The sequence below is a fragment of the Talpa europaea genome (assembly GCF_964194135.1).
Source record: "Talpa europaea genome assembly, chromosome: 13".
NCBI lineage: Eukaryota > Metazoa > Chordata > Mammalia > Eulipotyphla > Talpidae > Talpa > Talpa europaea.
The window spans coordinates 30,343,491-30,364,709 of NC_140080.1; the positions used below are offsets into that span (position 1 = coordinate 30,343,491).

A 21,219-nucleotide genomic window follows, 5' to 3' on the forward strand; every position below is an offset into this window, starting at 1 on the left:
ATGTTATCACAAGCAGAGTTATCCTGAGACCACCATGGAGTTAGTCATGTAATCAGGTCGCCCATGGCCTAGGCATCCCTAGGCCTGCCTCATGATCCGGGCTGTTCTCCGCAGGTAGTCAAGGATGCTCTGCTGTGATTTACAGATACCAAATAGGTCACAGTTGCCCATGAGTTGCCAGCTCATAGGAACCCACAGTTGTTTACAAAATGCTCTGTAGCTATGAGAAACTGAAAGGGCTAGATAAATGAGGAGTCATTAAGGGATTATTAGTTCAAGCACCTGGCTTTAGGAATGAGGACGATGAAATGACTGAGCCAGGGTCACAGTTTATGGTGGACCTGGGTCTCCTCACTCACTGTCTTTTGCTTCCCGCTTTCTGCTTTGGGAGACTCACTTGTCAAGGCTCCAGCCTAGCACCACCCCAAAGTATCTTTCCATATGCCATGTCCTGGGCGGAGTCTAACCACAAGGCTATAAGCTATTTGGTTCCTTCAACTGTTCTCCAAAATCTAACCACACGAGAGCACTCCTCAACTATTTAAGTGAAGAGAAGAACCTACTGTATGTTTAAAATCTAGTTTATAATCTTAGAGGTGATAGCACTAAAGGAAATAGAGTCTTGCTAATTTTTTCACCATGATTAAAAAACATTTTTCCTTCTTCCTGCACATTTCCTAGAGCTCATGTCCATGTTTATGATAAGATATCAATTTTAAGTGCATAAAACATCAAATTTCTGATGTTTTGTGAAAAGGTATTGGGTGAATTCTTTGAAGTACAAACTTCATAATCACTGGAAAAGAGAAATTCTCATCAGAAAGATCTTGGGCCACAGTTTTCAAAGAATATATAGGAGAAGCTGGGGAACGCTAGTAACTCAATAGGCAAAACTCTGGTCTTCACCACCTCAACATGCAGAAGGCAGTGCTGTGCTGCTGCTCCCATTGCACATAGCAGTGCGCTCTCCAGGTCCAGGCCACTGTACTGTGTGAATGCGAAGTGTGTGTTGTGTTTCCGGGTGTGTGTGTGTGTGTGTGTGTTTCAATGCTTACCTTTTTAGTGTAGCCTTTCTGAATCACAAAAACATTTATCAATCAACAATTAGCAAGCCTGCTCTTGGAGCCAAGAAAAAAGGTCGTTATTATTAATTTCACACTGTTGGTATGGGAGATGAGAGTGCATAATAATGTGAAAGACAGTCATGTTACCAAGCACTTGGGAGCCGTTTTATGTTTGAGAATTGATAGTATTTACAAATTACAGCTTTAATGATTCTTGCATCACTGTAATTTTAGGAGTAGGATACAGCTGTAGTTTTCCTCAGTCTTATTCCATACTACCTCTACTGTAACTGGAGTCTGTACTTAGCAAAAGCGTGTAGGTGGCGCCACACCATCTGATTTTATTGAGAACTGGTGGAAAAGCACATGTGCTCCTATGCTTTGGCACTGCGTGTTTAAAGGAAGCCTGTACCAGGATATTCAGGTTGTTACTGCACTTTCTTTTATTTTTTATAAAGAGGTACCATGTTTAATATTTAGGATCTTTCTCAAGCAAGACGTTTAGAAAGTTATTGCAGTTTCCTATCCCTACACTGTGTTTGAGCATATCCTAGGACTGGTACTGATCACGTAGTTTATAAGTGGAAAAGAAACAGATATACTTAGTGCATCAAACCTCATCCAAGTGAGGTTTCTGAATAATGGAGTTCCCTTTTTTTTTTTTTAACCTTTGCAATTAAGTACAGTTCTCTCAATTTTCTTGATTAGTACTAAATGAAACTCTACCTTACATCCAGAAGTTGCAGTGGCATTTGTTAGCTTCTTATAATTATGTACTTGGCAGACCAAATAAGCCACTTTGGCATGAGTATTATTTTGAGCTATAGGCAATAGAGAAGAAGATGATACAGGAAAAACTCTCTACCCTCAGTCTATTTGGCTAAAAAATCAGGATATATATTTGTAAATGATGCCCCTTTCTCTTCCACCAAGGACAACTCTAGCTTGCTGGCATAGACACTGTACCAGAGAGATCTCCACTGCAAACTTTGCAAAAAGAACCCCTCGCCTACCATTAATTTCTTAGAATCTAAAATTTCTTTTCCTTTGTCTTGTAACTTCTCTAAAAATTTCCTGTTCTTATTTTACATGCTACATAAGCCCAACTTCTCACCATCCCCTTGAGTTAGTCATCTCATGTAGTTAGCATAGTCATCTAGTTAGCATATAGTTTCCCCGTATGCTTGTGTGATGCACATGTTAATACTCTTCTGGTTTTTTTTTCTTGTTAATATGTCTTTTGGCAGTCTGATTTACAGGGTTCCATCTAGAGAACCTAAGGGTGATGATGGAAGAAAGGAAGAACTATGACTTTTTAACTATTAAACAGCCTAAAAACCAAACATGAAAATAACCAAATAACCCAGTTGCACAAAACAAACAAACCTATGCATAGAAAAAACTGGATTTCTAGACCTGGTAATAGGTCATAAAACAAAATTCTAGAAATGGAACTCTGGAGGAATGGAGCTAAATGGTCAGATAGAACCGTGAGGTGGAATACAGTCTAAAGCAAAAACATGACTATTTGAGAATTAGTACATGAGAACGGAGGCATCACAGATTACTGGGGGCAAGTTAGATTATTTATCAGATGACACTAGGAAATTACCCACCAAATGGAGAAAAGCAAAAATGTGTTATTAACTCACCCTGCATACAAGAGTACACTCCATTAGTTGTTGGACTAATGACTTAAAAGTGAATGGTGATAGATCTGATAGATACATTAGATGTAGAATATCTTTGAGACCTTGAGTGGGGAAGGATTTCTTAATGAGACTGACAGCACAAGACATGCCATATTTAGACAGGGAATTCTGCCCTCGTCCGGACCTCACCAAAGCTGTTGTGTGGAACTGAGAAAGGGCTGTCACCACAGTTAGAGGTGAGCTGAAGGTCCCCACAAGCCAAGCCCCGCCTAGTAGCAAGTTGCAGCCCAGAGAGGGATCCAGTGATTTGGAGCCCAGTGGGCAATCCAGCCACTGCCAGGGCAGTCTGTGGGACCTCAGGATCCATCTCTGGAATTAAACAAATGCAGAAGGAAAGATTTTCAGGGACAGCGACCATTAATATGTCCATAATACCACTGCCCTACTGGATTTCTGGCATAACAGTATTGGACTCGATTGGACCACCAGTTCCCAACATCTCAGAAAGAGCACACCAGGGCATCCCCTGTGGCGCAGGAGTTGAGCGCTGGGTTGCGAAGCTGCCCACAGCCTCTGCAGCGCCAGTTCGATCCCCGGCCGCCCAGCGAGTTTGTCCCACATGGCACGCAGACCTCTCCTGCTGCCCGCTGCTCCCCTCAGCAGTGTACTTCGTCTGTCTGCCTGTTCTGCTCCCTGCTCTGGCTCTGGTGAATTCTCTCACCATCCCATGCTTCTGACTGTACCCAGTGCTTGTATAAATAAGTAAATAAATAAACAAATAAATAAAATTAAAAAAAAAAGAGAGCACACCAAAGAATTTCTAGCCAGTACCAGCAACACAGTGTCCCAATGCGTAGGACAAATTAGAAAACAAGCAGCAGAGAGAAGAAAAATTACAAGCTACCAAGCACATCCCCAGGGAAAAGAAATAGCACAAAAAGATAATCAAACACCAGATTGCAACACCAGTGACTTAAAGGAACTTATGAGTCTTCCCGATAGAGAATTTAAAATCTCCTTGATTAAAAAACTGAAAGAAGTAAAAAATGATATGGGAAAAATAACAATCAGAAGAATGAAATTGAGTCCCTAAACAGGGAAGTGAAATGCAGGAAATCAAAGGATTAATGGAAGAGCTAAAGAACTCTGGGAAAAGCAATGAAAACAGAATAGATGAAATGGAAGAACAAATAAGTACTCTCAATGACACAGAAATAAAAAGAACCAAAGCAGAAAAGGAAAGAGAAGTATGAAGGAAAAGGAATGAAGGAAGACTTTGGGACTATTTCACTCCGTGAGTAAAGGAAATATAAGAGTTATAGGAATCCCAGAAGGAGAGGAGAGAGACATAGGAACAGAGAAAATATTCAAGGAAATAATTGAAGAGAACTTTCTAAACATGAAGAAGGAGCTGAAAATAGACATACAAGAAGCAAGAAGAACACCAAACTTCCATGATGAAAGGAAATATACAGCAAGACACATACTAGTAAAGCTCCCAAGAATGCAAGACAAGGAAAAAATAATGAAGCTGACAAGAGGGAAGAAACCGATAACATACAAAGGAAAACTAATCAGGCTGACATCAGACTTCTCCGAAGAAACACTATGGGCAAGGAGAGTGGAGGGACATAGTCAACAGACTCCAAGACAACAAATGCCAACCAAGAATATCCTGCAAAGCTTTCCTTCCTCTGTGAAGAAAGAATAAAGACCTTCCCAGACAAACAGAAACTCTGGAATTTCATTATGACTAAACCCCCACTCCAGAAATACTACCAGGAGTGCTAAAGCCCGAACCAACAGAGGGATGAGTAACAATGAAACGTGACAAAAATAAATAAATAAATAAATGAATAAAACCAGAGAAAAGACAATCAAAATGGCAAATACAGACTCTAACATATCAATATTAACTCTAAATGAAAACAGACTAAACTCTCCAATGAAAAAGAGACAGAGTCGCAGTCTGGATTAAGAAACAAACCCAACCTTTTTGCTGTCTCCACAAAACACATTTAACTAAAAAGATAAAAATAGACTGAAAGAAAAAGGATGGAAAACGATCCTACAAGCAAATGGACCAAAAAAGAAGGCAGGGACAGCTATACTTATATCAGATAAAACAGATGTCAAGCTCAAAAAGGCAAAAAGAACCCGGACGGTCACTACATTATGATCAAGGGGACAATACATCAAGAAGACATAACACTCATTAACATATACTCACCAAATGAAGGAGCACCAACATATATCAGACAACTATTATCGTCTCTGAAAACAGACATCAGAGAAAACACATATGAAGTAGGAGACTTCAACACTATCAACAATGGGTAGATCAATGAGATAAAAAATAAGTAAGGACACTAAAGCTCTAAATAAGGATCTAGACCTCATGGGCTTAACAGACACCTGTAGAACACTAACCCCCCAAAAATCTGAGTGCACATTTTTCTTAAGCGTACATGGATCATTCTGTAGGATCGATACTTACTAGGACACAAGACAAACATCAACAGATACACCAAGATTGAAATCATACCAACCATCTTCTCTGACCATGAAGGCATCAAACTAGAAATAAACCAAAAAAAGAAGGCAAGGAACTCTTCTGCCTCATGGAGATTGAAACCCACACTGCTGGAAGACCACTGGACTAATGAGATCAAAGAAGAAATTAAAAACTACTTTGAGTTGAATGACAAGGAAGACACCAATTTCCTAAATGTATGGGATGCAACAAAAGCAGTAATAAGGGGAAAATATATAGCAATACAGGCTCACATCAAAAACAAGAAATAACTCAAAGAAACAACCTAATCTCACATCTCAAAGTACTAGAAAAAGAACAGCAACAAAAACCCCTAAAGCCAGTAGAAGAAAGAAAATAATAAAAATCAAAGCAGAAATAAATGAAATAGAAACTCAAAAAACAATCCAAAAGATCAATGAAACCGAAAGTTGGTTCTTTGAAAAAATAAATAGACAAACCCCTAGCCAGGCTCACAAAGGAAAAATGGGAGAAAGCACAAATAAATAGGATCACAAAGAAAGAGTAGAAATCACAACAGACAACCCCAGAAATCGGATAATCAGAAACTACTATGAACAGTTATGTGCAAACAAGTTCAACAATCTAGAAGAGATGGACAAATTCCTATAACTCTACAACACCCAAAGCTAGATAAAGAAGAAATAGAACACATAAATAGACCAATTACAAGCAGCAAATTTGAAATGGTAATCAAAACCCTCCCCCAAAACAAAAGCCCAGACCAGATGGATTTACAAATGAATTCTACCAAACATTCAGAAATGAACTAGTGTCTATCCTTCATAAACTCTTTAAAAAAATTGAGAAGGAAGGGATAATACCAAATACATTTTATGAAGCCAATATTACTCTAATACCAGAACCGAAGAAGGACAACACAAAAAAGAAAACTACAGGTCAGTCTCTCTAATGAACACTGATGCAAAAGTCCTCAATAAAATTTTAGCTATCAGAACCCAGCAATGTTTCCATAAGATAATTCACCACAGCAGGTAGGATTTATTCCAGGGACACAGGATGGTTCAACATCCGAAAATCAATCCCTGTAATCCAGCAGATCAACAAAAAGAAATATAAAAACCATATGATAATATCAATACATGCTGAGAAAGCATTTGACAAAGTACAACACCCATTTATGATAAAGGCCCTTGAAATTCTCGGGATACAAGGAACATACTCATCATAAAGGCCATATATGACAAGCCCATAGCCAATATCATTCTCAGTTGTGAAAAGTTAAAAGCATTTCCATTAAGATCTGGAACAAGACAAGGATGTCCATTCTCACCAATGCTTTTCAATATAATACTGGAAGTCCTAGCCAGAGCAATAAGACAAGAGAAAGACATACAAGGAATTCAAATAGGGAAGGAAGAAGTTAAACTATCACTATTGGCAGATGATATGATAATATACATAGAGAACCCCAAAAACTCCATTGAAAAACTAATCAAACTTATCAATCAGTTTAGTAAAGTAGCAGGATACAAAATCAACTCACAAAAATCAGTAGCCGTCCTTTCCTATACACAATCAATCAATCTGGAGAAGAAGAAATCAAGAAAACTATCCCTTCTATTATTGAAACAAAAAAATCAAATACTTCGGAATAAACCTAAAAAAAGAGGTAAAGGACCTATACAAAGAAAACTATAAAAGACTGTTAAAAGAAATAGAAGAAGACACAAAGAAATGGAAAGACATCCCCTGCTCATGGATTGGAAGCATTCACATTATCAAAATGGCCATCTTACCAAAAGCAATTTACAGATTCAGTGCTATTCCAATAAAAATTTCAATGTCATTCTTCAAAGAAATAGAACAATTATTGATGAAATTCATATGGAATCACCAAAAACCCCGAATAGCCAAAGCTCTCCTGAAAAAAAAAGAAGGAAATGGAGGCATCACACTCCCAGACTTCAAACTCTACTACAAAGCCATAATCATCAAAACTGTATGGCATCAGAACAAGAACAGACACATGGACCAATGGAACCGAATAGAAAATCCAGAAATAAACTCACAGATTTACTGTCAGCTAATCTTTGACAAAGGAGCAAAGAATATGCAATGGTGCAAAGAAAGTTTGTTCAATAAATGGTGCTGGGAAAACTGGGTCACTACATGCAAAAGAATGCAGCTTGACTACTACCTCATACCATGCACAAAAAACAACTCAGAAAGGGTTAAAGAACTAGACATAAGACCTGAAACCATAAAATATATAGATGGAAATATAGGTGAAACACTACATGACATACAGCTCAGTAACATCTTTAAAGACACATCACCCAAAGCAGTGATAGTGAAGGCAAAGATAAATAGCTGAGACTACATCAAATGAAAGAGCTTCTGTACAGCAAAAGAGACAGTAACCAAAACAAAGAGACACCCCACCGATTGGGGGAAAATTTTTGCACACAACACTAATGATAAAAGGCTGACTACAAAAATCTACAAAGAGCTGATGAGACTCAACAAAAACAAAGTAAATAATCCAGTCAAAAAATGGGCAGAAGAGATAAAAAGAAACTTTTCCAAAGAGGAAATGCAAATGGCCAATGGGAATATGAAAAAATGTTCAGCATCACTTGTAATCAGGGAAATGCAAATCAAAATTACAATGAGATGCCATCTTACACCAGTGATAATGGCACGTATTAAAAAAACTAGCAACAACAAATGTTGGCGAGGATACGGAGAAAACGGAACTCTCCTACATTGCTGGTGGGAGTGCAAACTGTTCCAACCACTATGGAATGCTGTGTGGAGATTCATCAACCTGCTGAAAATGGAGTTTCAATATGATCCAGCAATTCCACTCCTAGGTATTTACCCAAAGGACACAGAAACATCAATTCCAAAGAACACCTGCACCCCTATGTTTATAGCAGCACTATTTATAATAGCTAAGCTATGGAAACAAGCCAAATGCCCAAAAATAGATGACTGGCTCAAGAAGATATGGTACATATACACAATGGAATATTACTGAGCAATCAAAAAAGATAAACACATGCAATTTGCAGCAACATGGATGGAGCTGGAAGGGATCATGCTCAGTGAAATAAGCCAGAAAGAAAAAGAAAAATACCGGATGGTCTCACTCATAGCAGGAATTTAGAAAACCTAAATAAGGGACCAGGAAAAAACCTAATTATAATAAAGTAAAATCAAAATCAATAGGCAACTATAAATCAGATACACACTATAGGGGTGGGGGGAGAGGGAGTAGGATCAAAACAAGGGTGGTGGGAATTGTATGGGGACTATAACCAAGATGGAAATGCATATACTGTGCAAAAATGAAAAATGATATAAAAATGTATAAAATAAAAACAATTAAAAATTAATAAAAAAATACTGACAGCATAAACCATGTAAAAATAAGATTGTGTGTTCAATAAAAATTCCTTAGGCAAACTTGACTGATGGCTGATGATTGGGAGAAAGTTATTTGCAATGCCTGTAATAGATAAGGAACTAGTATTTAGAAACCTGAGGAACTCCTACAGGAAAACTTTAAAATACTCCAAAACAGAAATCTTATTAAAAAGTGAGTGTAGGGGGGCCTCCCCGGTGGCACAGTGGGTTGAGCGCAGAGCTGTGAAGCTGTCCGCAGCCTCTGCAGTGCGGGTTTGATTCCTGGCTGGCCAAGGAGAAATGCACATGGCATGGCAAACCTCTCCCTTCACGCCCGCTGCTCCCCTCAACGGTGTATTTCGGTCTGTCTGCCTGTTCTGTGTCCCGCCTTGTCTCTGATGAATCCTTTTACCTTCCCATGCCTCTGGCCTGTACCCCAGCTCTTGTATAAAAATATATAAATCTTAAAAAAAAAAAGTGAGTGTAGGGACATCCTGCAGGGAGGGGGGAGGGAGAGGGATCAGAGGGAAGGAGGGAGGAGCACAAGGGACTGAGGTGATGGTGCACGGGTGCATTGGGGAAGGAAACTCTATGGGGACTACACCTGAGGGGGTGGGGGGAAGCAAATATTGTTTAAAAATGAACAATAATGTAAAAAATTAAAATTGTGTAGGAAGAATAAGAAGAGGCAATTCACAGATGGGAGAATAGCACATGGCTAAACAATATATGAAACACTTAGCCTCATTTGCAGTTAGAATTGCAAATTAAAATAACTTATATTTTTCATACTGGCAAACACTAGGAAGCAGGGTAATACCTAGAGTGGTAAGCATGTGGCAAACCAAATATCCCAAGCTCAGGTTTTCTGGGGAGCCATCAGCTGTGTGAAGTGAAGTTAGCCATGGGCTTTTCTGTAACACAAGAACACTTAGAAGATCCTAAGTGGGAACAGGAATGCTCTTTGCAGCATCGCTTGTTGTAACAAGAGGTTAGAGGCAGCCTGGGTGTCTGTCACCTAGGTGGGAGGCTCAGAGAATGGGATCCTGGGCAGCAACAGACACAATGGACTAGGTTCATAACAGCAACATGGAGGGACTGTAAAAAGCATGGTACCAAGTAAAGGGGAGTAAGAAAGGTGATAATTTCACAACTTTATCCCTTTTAATGGAATTTCTAAAAGATACACACGTATCAACAGTATACATTTCCATTAAAATGTAAACTCTCAATGTCAGAAGTTACTAAGTTTTGATAAATCTGTAAGTGTTCCCAGCCTCTGGAACTTTGTACATGGTAGGTGCAAAATAAATACTTCTTGAATGCATATGCGTGCGTGTATGTATGTGTATATGATCCATTGATATGGGTGCTTTTGTGGGGTAGGGATAACAGAGTGAGAATAAAATAAGGAGGGAAACAAAAATATGATGATAATGTTCTATCAACTGAGTCACAGTATTAATTCAGATTTTTTGCCCTAGGAAACTAATAGATCCACCTAGACTCAACTATGTGTTTATCTTGGAGGGTTTTGGGCAAAGCTTCACCAGCCTCCAGTTTCCTCCTGTGTGGCATTTTCAACATCCAGTGCCTTAAAGGGGGGTAGAAAAGGAATAGGTCTACTCCAGGCCTTGATTTATGCTAAAATGAGCCCCACTGAACAAAAATCAGATTGAAGATTTAGCCATTTTCCTCTACTTCAATGAAAAATTACTTAGCCCATGTAGCAAAAAGAGGGAGAAAGATAGTCTTAGAAATCTGCAAAACGCAGTGGAGAGATTAAAGTTCAATGGAATCCTTTCTAGTCTGGGGTTATCACTTCTGAACCCACTTTCCAGTTCCTCCATTTTGAGAGAGCTCTGTAACTGGGATGCTCCCAGCGCTGACATTCTGTGGCCTGCAGGCCACACTCCCACCCCACCCTCCTGGGTGTATTGCCCGCATGTGGTCTGGGTGTGCTGCTAGGAAAACTCACGGCATCATGTTGATAGTATGTATAGTGTATTGGATTAATGTTACCCCCTTGTCATTAATTCATATAGCATTGTAACTTTTTTTCTGGAGAAAAATCCTGCACTTTCAGCATTTCCATTTGATTTAATTTGTGCTATCACTCATTTACTAGCATTCTCTGTAAGAACTGTCACCATTTTCTCCTTATCGCTGATATTTCAGCTTGATAGGTGCACTTGTATAGGAAATGATTTTTTCCATTGTTGTGTGTGTGTATAGTGATGAATGTTTTCCACAGAGATATTTTTTCAAAAAATAATCTGTATTTGGCAGGAGCGTGGCTCGCCCATTTCCTCCTCCCACTCCTTTGCTCCTCTCCTCTATCTTTCGTGCCCATGTCGCTGCTTTCATGACAATATTTGAGCAATACTCTAGGCTTATTCAGTTTCAGTGGCCTGCATTTTTCCAATTGGAAAATATTCCCTCAGCCTATTTTTAACCATGAAGCTCACCCATTCAGCAGGGACTTTGTCTGGTTCTGAAAAGATCTAGGAGGAAAGTGCTTAGCAGAAATCAGGGAGACCCTCTGAATAGAGGAGGTGCTGAAATGTAAGGCTGTGTTTACTAGGGAGAAAAGTTGCGGTGTGGAACATCCAGCGGGTTCCATGGAGAAACCAGTCTGTCTGCTGTGCTCTTTGGGGAGAGTGGGTCATGCTCGTTTTGGGTCAGGTTCTCATGCATTTCTCATCTCATTTCCCGTCCTCACCAACATCCTGTGAGGCCGTTGTTCTCTCCTCATTCATTTCTTCACTGAGACAATATTTACTGAGCATCTAGTATATACCAGGACTTTCTGGCTGTTTAATGGATAAGGCATAGAAAGCTCAGCAACTGGGTGAATGGTGACGCCGTTTACAGAGACTGAGGAACAGGCAAGTGTGTGAGTGGGAAAACACGCGTTCCATTTTGTACATGTTACAATTCAAAAGCCTATTCCACCCTAGCCCATTTTTCTGATAAAACTTTCAGTCGATGCCCAAGTTGCGTGGTTGATAGGAGATGGAGTTGGCACTGGATCCCAGTGACTCCAGGGCCATGCTCTTTGCTTTCTTCTTCATAACCTTGAGGGAATGGAGTGTGGCTGTGTCACCTGCCCTGTCCTCTTCTAGCAAGGTGGCTTTCTTTGTCCCACCTAACTGTCTGTCACCGGCGTTCACCTCCATGTACTCCTGGCATAAACCCTAGAGGAGGAACATCACCTAACTTGAGGCATTATATGTGACCCAGTGCAAAATTAATTGGCTCATTTTCTGTGATGAGTCACTAAAAAGTGCTGTGGTGAAAGTCTCCTCCAGACTTAGTTAAAAATACTGAAAAAGACAAAGCTACATGGGCAGCAGTAACCTCTTTCCCTTTCCTGAGATAAATCAATCCCTGGAACTTGCTGTCAGGGGAGAGCCATGACCCTGACCCCAGTGGTCCTGTCCCTGCTGTCCATGCCAGTGCATGTCCCATCACAGCTCATCTCCTGACATCTTGCTCCTTCTTTTTTCTGCTCACATCCTGCATCATCAGCTGCTCAACAGAGAGCTTCGGTGACACAGATCCCTGAGGGTACAAGGGATGGAGATCTGTGTGAGTATTAGAGGAGTTTCCTGTTAGATACTCTTTAAATGCAGGTACACAGACTTGTTTTTAAGGCCTGCAGCCTTCATGGCTTAAGAAAATTCTCCCAATGGAAACGGAAATAATTTTCAAGTATTTCCTGCATGTTAAGCAGATACTTGTTTATACTACCAGCCAAGTTTTCACACTTCGAGGAAATATATTTTCCCAGGGTGGTGTTTTATAAAACTTAAAAATTCTAAACATATTCAAAGCATGTGAGAAACAGGTGCGAATACAGATTCCACTGGGCTTATTCAGCCTTCACTACTGCCTGAGGCCCAGGCTGGGCCTTTTTCAAGCTTCCTGCCTCCCAGACTCCAGAAAGGCAGAGTTCTGAGTGTTCTGTGCTCTTCCTAACACAATACAAAGTGACTCCTCCTCCTCTTCTTCTCTCCTCTCCTCCCCTCCCCACTTCCCTTTTGATAAGTTTGCAAGCAGATTATAAACTGTCATCTCAACATCTTTACCTTCCACAATGGGCTCTCACTAGAGATCATAGCAGGTGGCAAATTGGTCTGATTTATCATTATTTGCATTTTTAATTTGTGGTATTTTAGGCCTGGAGAATATTTTTATGGGTCTTAAAATGGCAACACAAACATGAATACATAATTCCTTATTTATTTTTCATAATACTTGTGGTTAAAACCCATTGACAAATAGAAAAGCCATCAGCACTTTAAGCAGGTTGAAATGACAGCTTTTTAGCTTTCTTGCCCCCTACTCCTCCCCTCTGTGATCTATAAGAATAAATTGCTTATGACTGAAGCACAATCAGCAGCCACCATGCTGATGTTTTATCAAAAGGAAAAGCCTTCTCAGTTGTAGCTTTGTTATTATTCAAAATGATGGAATCTTAAATAAGACGAAGTGTGTGTTTGTACACCTTCCACTTCCCTGACTTGGGAACATTGGGTACTTTTAAATTTAAGCTGAAGGGGCCTCCCCTGGTGGCACAGCGGTTGAGCTCTGGGCTGCGAAGCTGCCCGCAGCCTCTGCAGTACAAGTTGGATCCCTGGCCACCAGCGAGGGTCCCACATGGCGCGACAGACCTCTCCTGCTGCCCGCTGCTCCCCTCAGCAGTGTATTTCGTCAGTCTGCCTGTTCTGTTCCCTGCTCTGGCTCTGGTGAATTCTCTCACCCTCCTGCACTTGTGACTGTACCCAGTGCTTGTATAAATAAATAAATAAATCTTAAAACAAAACAAAAGAAAACAAAAAACAGTATTTAAATTTAAGCTGAAGACTAAGGTGAGCAAGCAAGGGGGATTCCTTTAGCCCCACTGTTTTCTCTTTTCCCCCAAAGCCCTAAACCTCACATTATCCTCTTGTTATCCTTTCCCATCCTTCCCCACCTCCACCAGGCAGTGCCGTGGGCATAGCTCCCAATTAGAAGAACGATCAATATCTGTTATTCTTTTGAAACAGTAACTCCACACACAGATGACATGCATAGAAAGGCCAGGGATTTGACTGGGAAGACACCAGCAAACTAAAGGGGAACCTAAGAAATTTATCCACAGGATGATCAGCAAAGAGAGCCAAGTAGACTAATTCAAGAGAAATGTTGACACCTCATTGTGTTCTTGTTGGCAGAAGCTGTAACCCAACTGAGATAGACAAATTCCTTATATTTACATGGTATTCTAGGTGTTTTTCTTCACAGAGATAGCCCATTCTATCAACATAAAACATCTCTAAAGGGTCCATCCCACACTGATCTTCCCCTCTCTGTATTTTGCAGAGATAAACCACCCAACCATGTGTGGGTATTGCTCCCAGACCCTGAGTGTTAAGGACTGTGTGTGCTGCCAAGAAGACCACCACACTCTTGCAGGTTTAATAGTCATTGGCTCCAGGCAGTGCAGGGCATGTTAATAGTTGTTGGTTTTACCCCTACCCCCCAAACAACTTGCAACCATTTTTTTTAAAGCTTCTGCATTTCACAGTGAACATTGAAAGCCTCTATTAAATCCCTATTGGTAGAAGGGTTTAATCTATGGAAGAAAGTTGTTACTTGCTTCATCAATTGAAGTGATTATTCTGTTAGGATTTTCTTCATTCATTAGTGTTTACTATATTATTATGTGCCATTCAAGGCTCTAGGAAGGCTCAGTGGCTACATGAAGTTTTAATATCTTTCTAGATACAAGAAGATTAGGGAGACACACGAAAATCCTTCAACAGCTACATGATTTCCACACCAGAAATAATGACTTGCTAGCAAGTATTTGACTACAGCCATGATTTACTGGAGACCTTGACACTGGCTGTACTTCTTGCTAATGACTGGACTCTTCTAGCGATAAATTGAAATGACTCCAAAAACAATAGCCTGGGCAACTCAATATAGGTTTTCATGCATGGTGGTCCCTACTCAGCAAGAGTCACTCCCAGAATGAGTGTTTGAGAGCATGTGAGGTTGACATATGACATTTCTAATAAGAACCTGCTATTTTTTTTTACACAGTTGATAACACCTGGTCATCTTTATAACTACAGATAGCAACGTAAAGCAGAAAAGACTCCTGAAGAGTGAATTTAGAATACAGACAATTGTTCTTTCTCCTGTTATTACAGGTTGACTTTCCTCTTGCTAAACTGCTCTCTTCTCTGAAAAGATTTGTAATGTCAGGGGTGCACATACAAGGATAGTTGAATAAGTAATAAAGCCCTGAAAGAACGCTTATGTTCATTTATAATGCATTATTTGTCGACAAGCTGAAAGACATTATTTCAAACAAAGGTAACTAGGGGAATGTTAATAGCCAGTGCCTGTGTTTATGCTAACTCTCATTCTGAGCAAGTCACTGCATTGTATAAAGGATTTGTCATCATGTTAGTGGTGTTCTTAATTGTCCATGATTTCATAATTTACTTTTTAAATCAAAATATGGTAGGAACTTTCAACAAACTTCTGCTTTTAGATAGTATATATACTAAAATATGCTAGACTTTGGGTTTTAGTAAAGGAAACAAATGCCTCAATGTAATTCCAAATGCTAATTTAGTATTACTTTATTTAGTAAGGCTGGCATGCTCCCAGATTCCAGATAAGTAGAGAGTTGTGCAATTATCCAGATAATCTGATCCAAAAATCATTTTTTTGCTTGAATTGTTTTTTTTCCCATTGGCCAAAAATATCCAAATTAATTGCTTTAGCCATTTCTTTCATGTGGCCTATGGAGATTCAGTCTGAAGTCCAGGGAGCAAGCAAAGTTCTACCACGCTTTTTTGGTATAGCCGTGACTTTCACATGGGCTTATTGTACATAAAGAAGGAGAGAAGAGGTAATAGCCACATTCCTTGGGAGCTTCTTTGGGTAACTGCAACATCTACATCCACCAGTTTTTCTAGATGAGGGATTTAGGGACATGACTCCAGTTCAGTAGCTGTATCTCAGATGGGGCACAGATGAAAGAAAATTAATTATAGGCGTCTTCATCTGTCCACAATATGTAATGCCCTATATGTTCTTGTATGCCTGGCCCATATCTCCCTGGCTGTGGCTGATCTCTTTCCTATAGAGAGACCTCTATGGCCTCATGTTCCCTTTTCAGCTCTAGTGCCATACATTCCAAATTCTATATGAGTCAGTTACCTATGAGTCAAGTATATTTCTGAAATTCTAGCTCTCATCACAGTAGCTCCCAAATCACCAGATTTCAGTGGCTCTCCATTTCCTGTGGGATGACATACAAAGTGAACTCAGCCTGCCATGAAGGGCCCTCTGGGCATTCCTCTTGTATGTCTCTACAGGAAGTCTATTTTAGTCACATGGAGCTTTTCATCAGTCCCCTCCCTGCTGTGGGCCATTCTGGGCCATTCTTTACTAGCCTCCTCCAAATGCCCATATCTCTCTTCCCACTGAGTCAGTTACTCCCTCACAAAAAAATCCTGCCCAACTCCATTTCCTACTGAGCTCTTCCTAAACAATGTGTTTCCGGGGCCTTCCTTGCTGTGACTTAGCACCTACTGTTTGCCACCTAATTGTGTCCTGTTCAGCAGCAACATTTGTACTGATGTCTTGCGTGGAATGAGACCTTTCCACTTGTAGGTCACATCTTTTCTCAGCTCCAGTGTTAGCCCTGAAGGTGGCCCCTCTTTGTATGCTTCAGGGTATTTTATCTCTGATTGAATAGCAGGATGAGAAATAACCAGCCCAGTTGTGAATTCTACTCTTTTAGCCACTTTCTCTGCAGTCGAGAATCCCTCCATTACTAAGCTAAAGATTAGCGAAACTCTTGAGAACCACACCACATGAACAGGGCCTCTGACTTGCAGTTTTCCAGAATGGCTAAGACCTGGCTCTGGGATTGTTACTTGGTGATTATATGGTATCTCTCTACCTCTGGACCATCATATAAATGGGGGTGGTAATGATTCCCCTACCCCCCATCAGTGGTTGTTGAGGGGATTAAAAGGTTTCATATAGGAAATAATTAGTGCTTGGCACACAGTAAGTGCTCCTTCATGCCTCTTCCTCATTAGTGAACACTGAATCAAAGGAATAATACCCATTCTTTTCCAGGAGGGCAATAAAAGCACAGACCTGCTCACTATTGAGTAATGGACTGTGGAGATGAGTTTCCATCCTCTGGCTGGAAACTCTGGGCTGGCCTGGTTCATCTAGGTGTTCTCAGTGGCTGAATTACAGACCTTGCCCGGGGCCCAGGTAGTGGGGTAACAAGCTCAGTTCTATAGGAAGTTTTATTTTCATTTCATGTACTTCCTCCTCAGCTCTTAGACAGGACAGTAGCAATAGTTTGATAAATTGAGAAAGATTGTGGCCAAGTCTTTCTAGCAATAGATAACCAAACAGCCCAGGATGGCATAAAGTTTTAAGAAAGACAAATCAAAACCACGCAAATAAAATAAGCAAGAAATCCAAAGACCTGGGCCAGGAAACAACCTGGGTCAGGTAGCCTAGACACTGGTGAGCTCCCTGGGGCTGAGCTGAGGCATTTACTAGAACCACAGAATAATCCTGCGAGTGTGTTACTTGTCTTTTAGTCTATGGTTTTGTCCTTAAGTCACCTCTTAATCCTAATTATGTGATTTCAGATATTCTACCTAATGGGTTCGCTTTTCCTCAGGCCTGCATCTGACACAGGTTGAGGAAGTTCCCCTCTTCCCAATGAGCCTCAAAGCAAGACCTTTTCTCAGAGGTGTAGACAGCCCATCTGGCTGCTGGACACAACTAGAAGGACCCATGGACAATCTGCTTGCAGAGCGGTAAGTGGAGAGTTACCTTGAATTCAGTCTCAATGTTGGCTAGTCTGGCTAACTCGTTGCTTAGCTCCAGTGCAGTGAGGACAGGGTCTTCGCTGGACAGGGACAGGTAGGCGGCACTCGCCAGCCCCTTGTAGGCATTCATACGGGAGCGCGAGTGGCTAAAGGAGTCCTTCCGTTGCTTCTCGGTGCACTCATTGCATTTGCAGAAGTAGTCGTGGGGCCGTTCAATGCGGGCACCCTTGAGCAGGAGTATGTGCACAATTTCGTACTCCTGGCAGTGAGCCGCCAGGATGATGGGGGTGATGTCGTGGGAGAAGCGCGTGCCATCCTCGTCATAGGCATAGAAGTCGTCATCGCGCAGTTCCTGCTCCAGGGGACTGAGCGTCAGGCGCTGGCCCTGCGCGAAGGCCGGGTGGTTGAGGATGGCCTCCACAATGCGCACGTAACCCTTGCTGATGGCCAGCAGCAGGGCGTCCCCCACTCGCGCCAGGTTCTCCTTCTTGAGCAGCAGCTCGGTGACTTCCAGGTGCTCGTTGCCCACGGCCAGCTGCAGTGCGTTCTGCCCCATGTAGTCCACACAGTTGAAGTTGAGGGTCTTGGACTCCTCCAGCATTTTCCTGACCACTGGGATGTTGCCATACTCGGCCGAGTCCAGGAATCGCTCTTCCTCAGCAGTCAGGCTGGTGCCCTTCTCATTGAACATGTAGGCAGGACCCCGGATGGCCTGGCGCCGCCCCTTCTCCCGCAGTGTGGTGTGCCTGCGCTGCATGTTTTTGAAGGTGCTGTTCCCCAGCCTGTGGGCAACAAGGCAAATAGGTTTTGTTTTAACTTCCCATTTGGCCTCTGGGTTTCCCAGTGGCAGAGCAGATATAAAAAAGAATGCCATGATTGGAATCCTATGAGAAAGTATGAAATTGTGATAGGAATCATTTTATTATTATTACTGAGAATAAGACTGAATAACCAGAACTATTAATATTTAAATTGAAGAATACTGACTTAGTTACCCAGCATCTGAACTCCCTAGGGCCCCAGTAGTGGTGGGAGAGCATGGGTTTAGGTGGATATTAATGGGTGATGGAGCTGGACGGTGTGGGGTAGTGGTGTGGCTGAAAGAGGCAAGAACTTTTGGTTTAATTTCCACTTGTGCTAAGTTGAGCAAGTTACCTAACTTTCCATGCTGTAGGACAAGCTCCCCTGCGCGCTATCTATATGCTGTGGATAATTCTTTGTGTGCCATAGGGTCCATGGGAGTAATGAATGAAGTAATGATTGCAGAGAGCACTCAGTCAATTTTGGTTTTGTTCTGTGCCCAGTTTTCCAAAGGGCTGTGCCTTAGGGATGGCCACCATGGATGTGCTGCCTTCGGTTCAGGTCTATATTCCCTAGGCCCTGCCCTATGACAGAACTCCAGCAGCATGGCCATGACCTCTGTTTCTACATCCAGTGCTCCACATGGGAACTGTGCCTTCTTTCTGGCCCCCATGCAGTCCAAGGCCTTTAAGAAGTGACAGAGACTCATGGGCACGACTCATGGCCACTAATTCTGGGTTCCCTTCTAATCTGATGCTCTTTCCTATTTTGTCATGGTGTAGAGGCTAAAACTAATACTTCCAGTAAAAGCAGTTAACATCGATTAAGTGCCTATTATACATCAGGCACTATACCATGAAGTTAATACATTTATTGCTTGTGTAATTCTCATAGTAACCCTCTGAGCTTGACACTGTTATTATTGCTATCTCAGATGAAGACACTGAGACAAGTGGGGCTGAGAGACAGGCTTAAAAATCAGGAGGTCTAGCCTTCTGGCTACCATTTGCCAGCCTTGTGCCCTAAGACAAGTTACCTAACCTTTACTTTGCCAGGGTTTTAAAATGGCAAACTGGAGAGAATAACTGCTGGAGTGTAATTTGAGCGTGAGTCAGGAGACTGCATCTGACTTAGCCTTGAAAACCAGAGCAGGATCCCACACGCCTTGGTCTCGGATGTTTTTTATTGTAAAACAGAGAGATTGTCAGTAAATCAGAGTCACTTACTCTCTACAAACTTGAACATCTTAAAAGTTTATTCTCCAGTTGGCCCTACCCATATTTTTTCTAGTCTCCTTTTCTTTTTCCTCCACTCACAATATTGGCAGTATATTCAGATGGCATGTATTTCCGTTATAAAGAGCAAGCACTTGTAATGACTTCCTACCGTAAATTTTATTTTCCATGTTTCCTAATATTTGTTTTTGGTATTGGTCAAGCCTCCTTGCATTTAGAATACTTAAGCCATTTGTAAAAAATAAACAAAATTATCACAGAGGAAGCTTTTTTTTTTTTTTTTTAAACAGAGGAAGACTTTTAAATTAAACCTAGAGCTTTGAGATTTTTAAAAAAGTAGTGTTACTCAGTCTTGTGGTTTTTGAATTTGGGGCTCCATTTAGTTTTCTCATTTTACCTTTGACCTGATCAAACTCTTTTGGCTTAGCTCCTTTGGGGGTACTATCTTTGACAGAAAGCAAAGGCTGGAGGTCAGAGCTGGTACTCTAATCCCTCCTAGGTGGAGTCACACTTCTTAGGAAAAGCTGCTAAGCTCTGCAGAGGAGCCACTTCATCTGCAAAATGTAAAGGAATAATTACGGGCAATTCTTTCAAAAGGCAACTGTGGGTGATAATTCTTCACAGAACTGCAGTTCTCTAGGAAGAGCATCAGAACTGCCATCCACTTTTCTAAAGTGCACTTTTATAAAAGATTGCAGGGAAAAAGATTCTTAGGATTCAAGTTCATTGTGAGCCCATTTCTGTCAACAGTGCCTCATTCCAGGGAGAGTGGCTGCTCATTGAGGCTGAAGACAGAGCATAGGTTGGGAGTCCAGCAGAGACCCTTGAGGGTGCAGGCATTTATTATAAGTTTCTTTGAAGGAGAGGAAGTGACTGAGTTGAAATCTAAGCTTTGTTTCAGAGGATGTTACAAACTTAGTTTCAAAGTCTGCCATCTGGGCACAAGCACACAGATAGGAGTTGTGCTCATAAGAGACTAATAATTTTTCTCATGGAATTGCTTGACCTGCCCTGTGATGAGGCTTTTCCCTTCTCAGGAGCACCTCTCTGGGCGTAGCCATCACAATTCAACCCCAGAGTGAGCAGTGATTCAAAGATGAAACAGCAGCTGTTCTGGAAGGAGGGGTACTTGAACTCAATTCCACGTTATTTTCCATTAGAGAGGCCTGCTCAAGAGGGAGAAGGGTCGGACTCCAAGGTCAGGGGTATACCACTATTACACTGCAACAAGCCACAAGAGATTAACTCAAATATAATAACTGCTGAACCGAGTCAGAGCAGAGAAACATTTCACAAGGAACGTATAAGTACCCAATCTAAATTCAGAGTCCATGTGAATATCATAGATGCTGCAGCCTCCAAACTTAAATAGTATCAGTGCACTGTTTGTTAATTTCCTCATTAAACAAACAAATATGAAAAACTGGATATTAATATTCTCATTATTAGGTGGAGATACTGAGGTAGGTGAAGGAAAAAGCTTTAGGACATATAATTTCTGTAAAAGGACATATAATTTCTGTTTAGGACATATAATTTCTTGATGTTTCTATGATAATTACATTTTATCAAAAAATGTGTGTGTGTAGCTAACTAGAACTTGCCAGAAGTTAAGATGTCCTCACTACTTTACATGCGTTTTTCTGAATGACCTTGAAAGCAGACACCCAG

General features: G+C 41.1%; 1 protein-coding gene across 1 annotated transcript in view; it reads right to left on the reverse strand.

Moving 5' to 3' along the window:
- The window catches only part of TRPC7 (transient receptor potential cation channel subfamily C member 7), a gene marked incomplete at both ends in the record, with an annotated part of 151,748 nt that overhangs the window by 117,021 nt on the left and 13,508 nt on the right, over positions 1-21,219 (reverse strand). Inside the window, one exon of the mRNA XM_084252620.1 lies at positions 17,517-18,294. Coding sequence (XP_084108746.1) covers positions 17,517-18,294 — 778 coding nt within the window. The remainder of the gene's footprint in view (positions 1-17,516; positions 18,295-21,219) is intronic.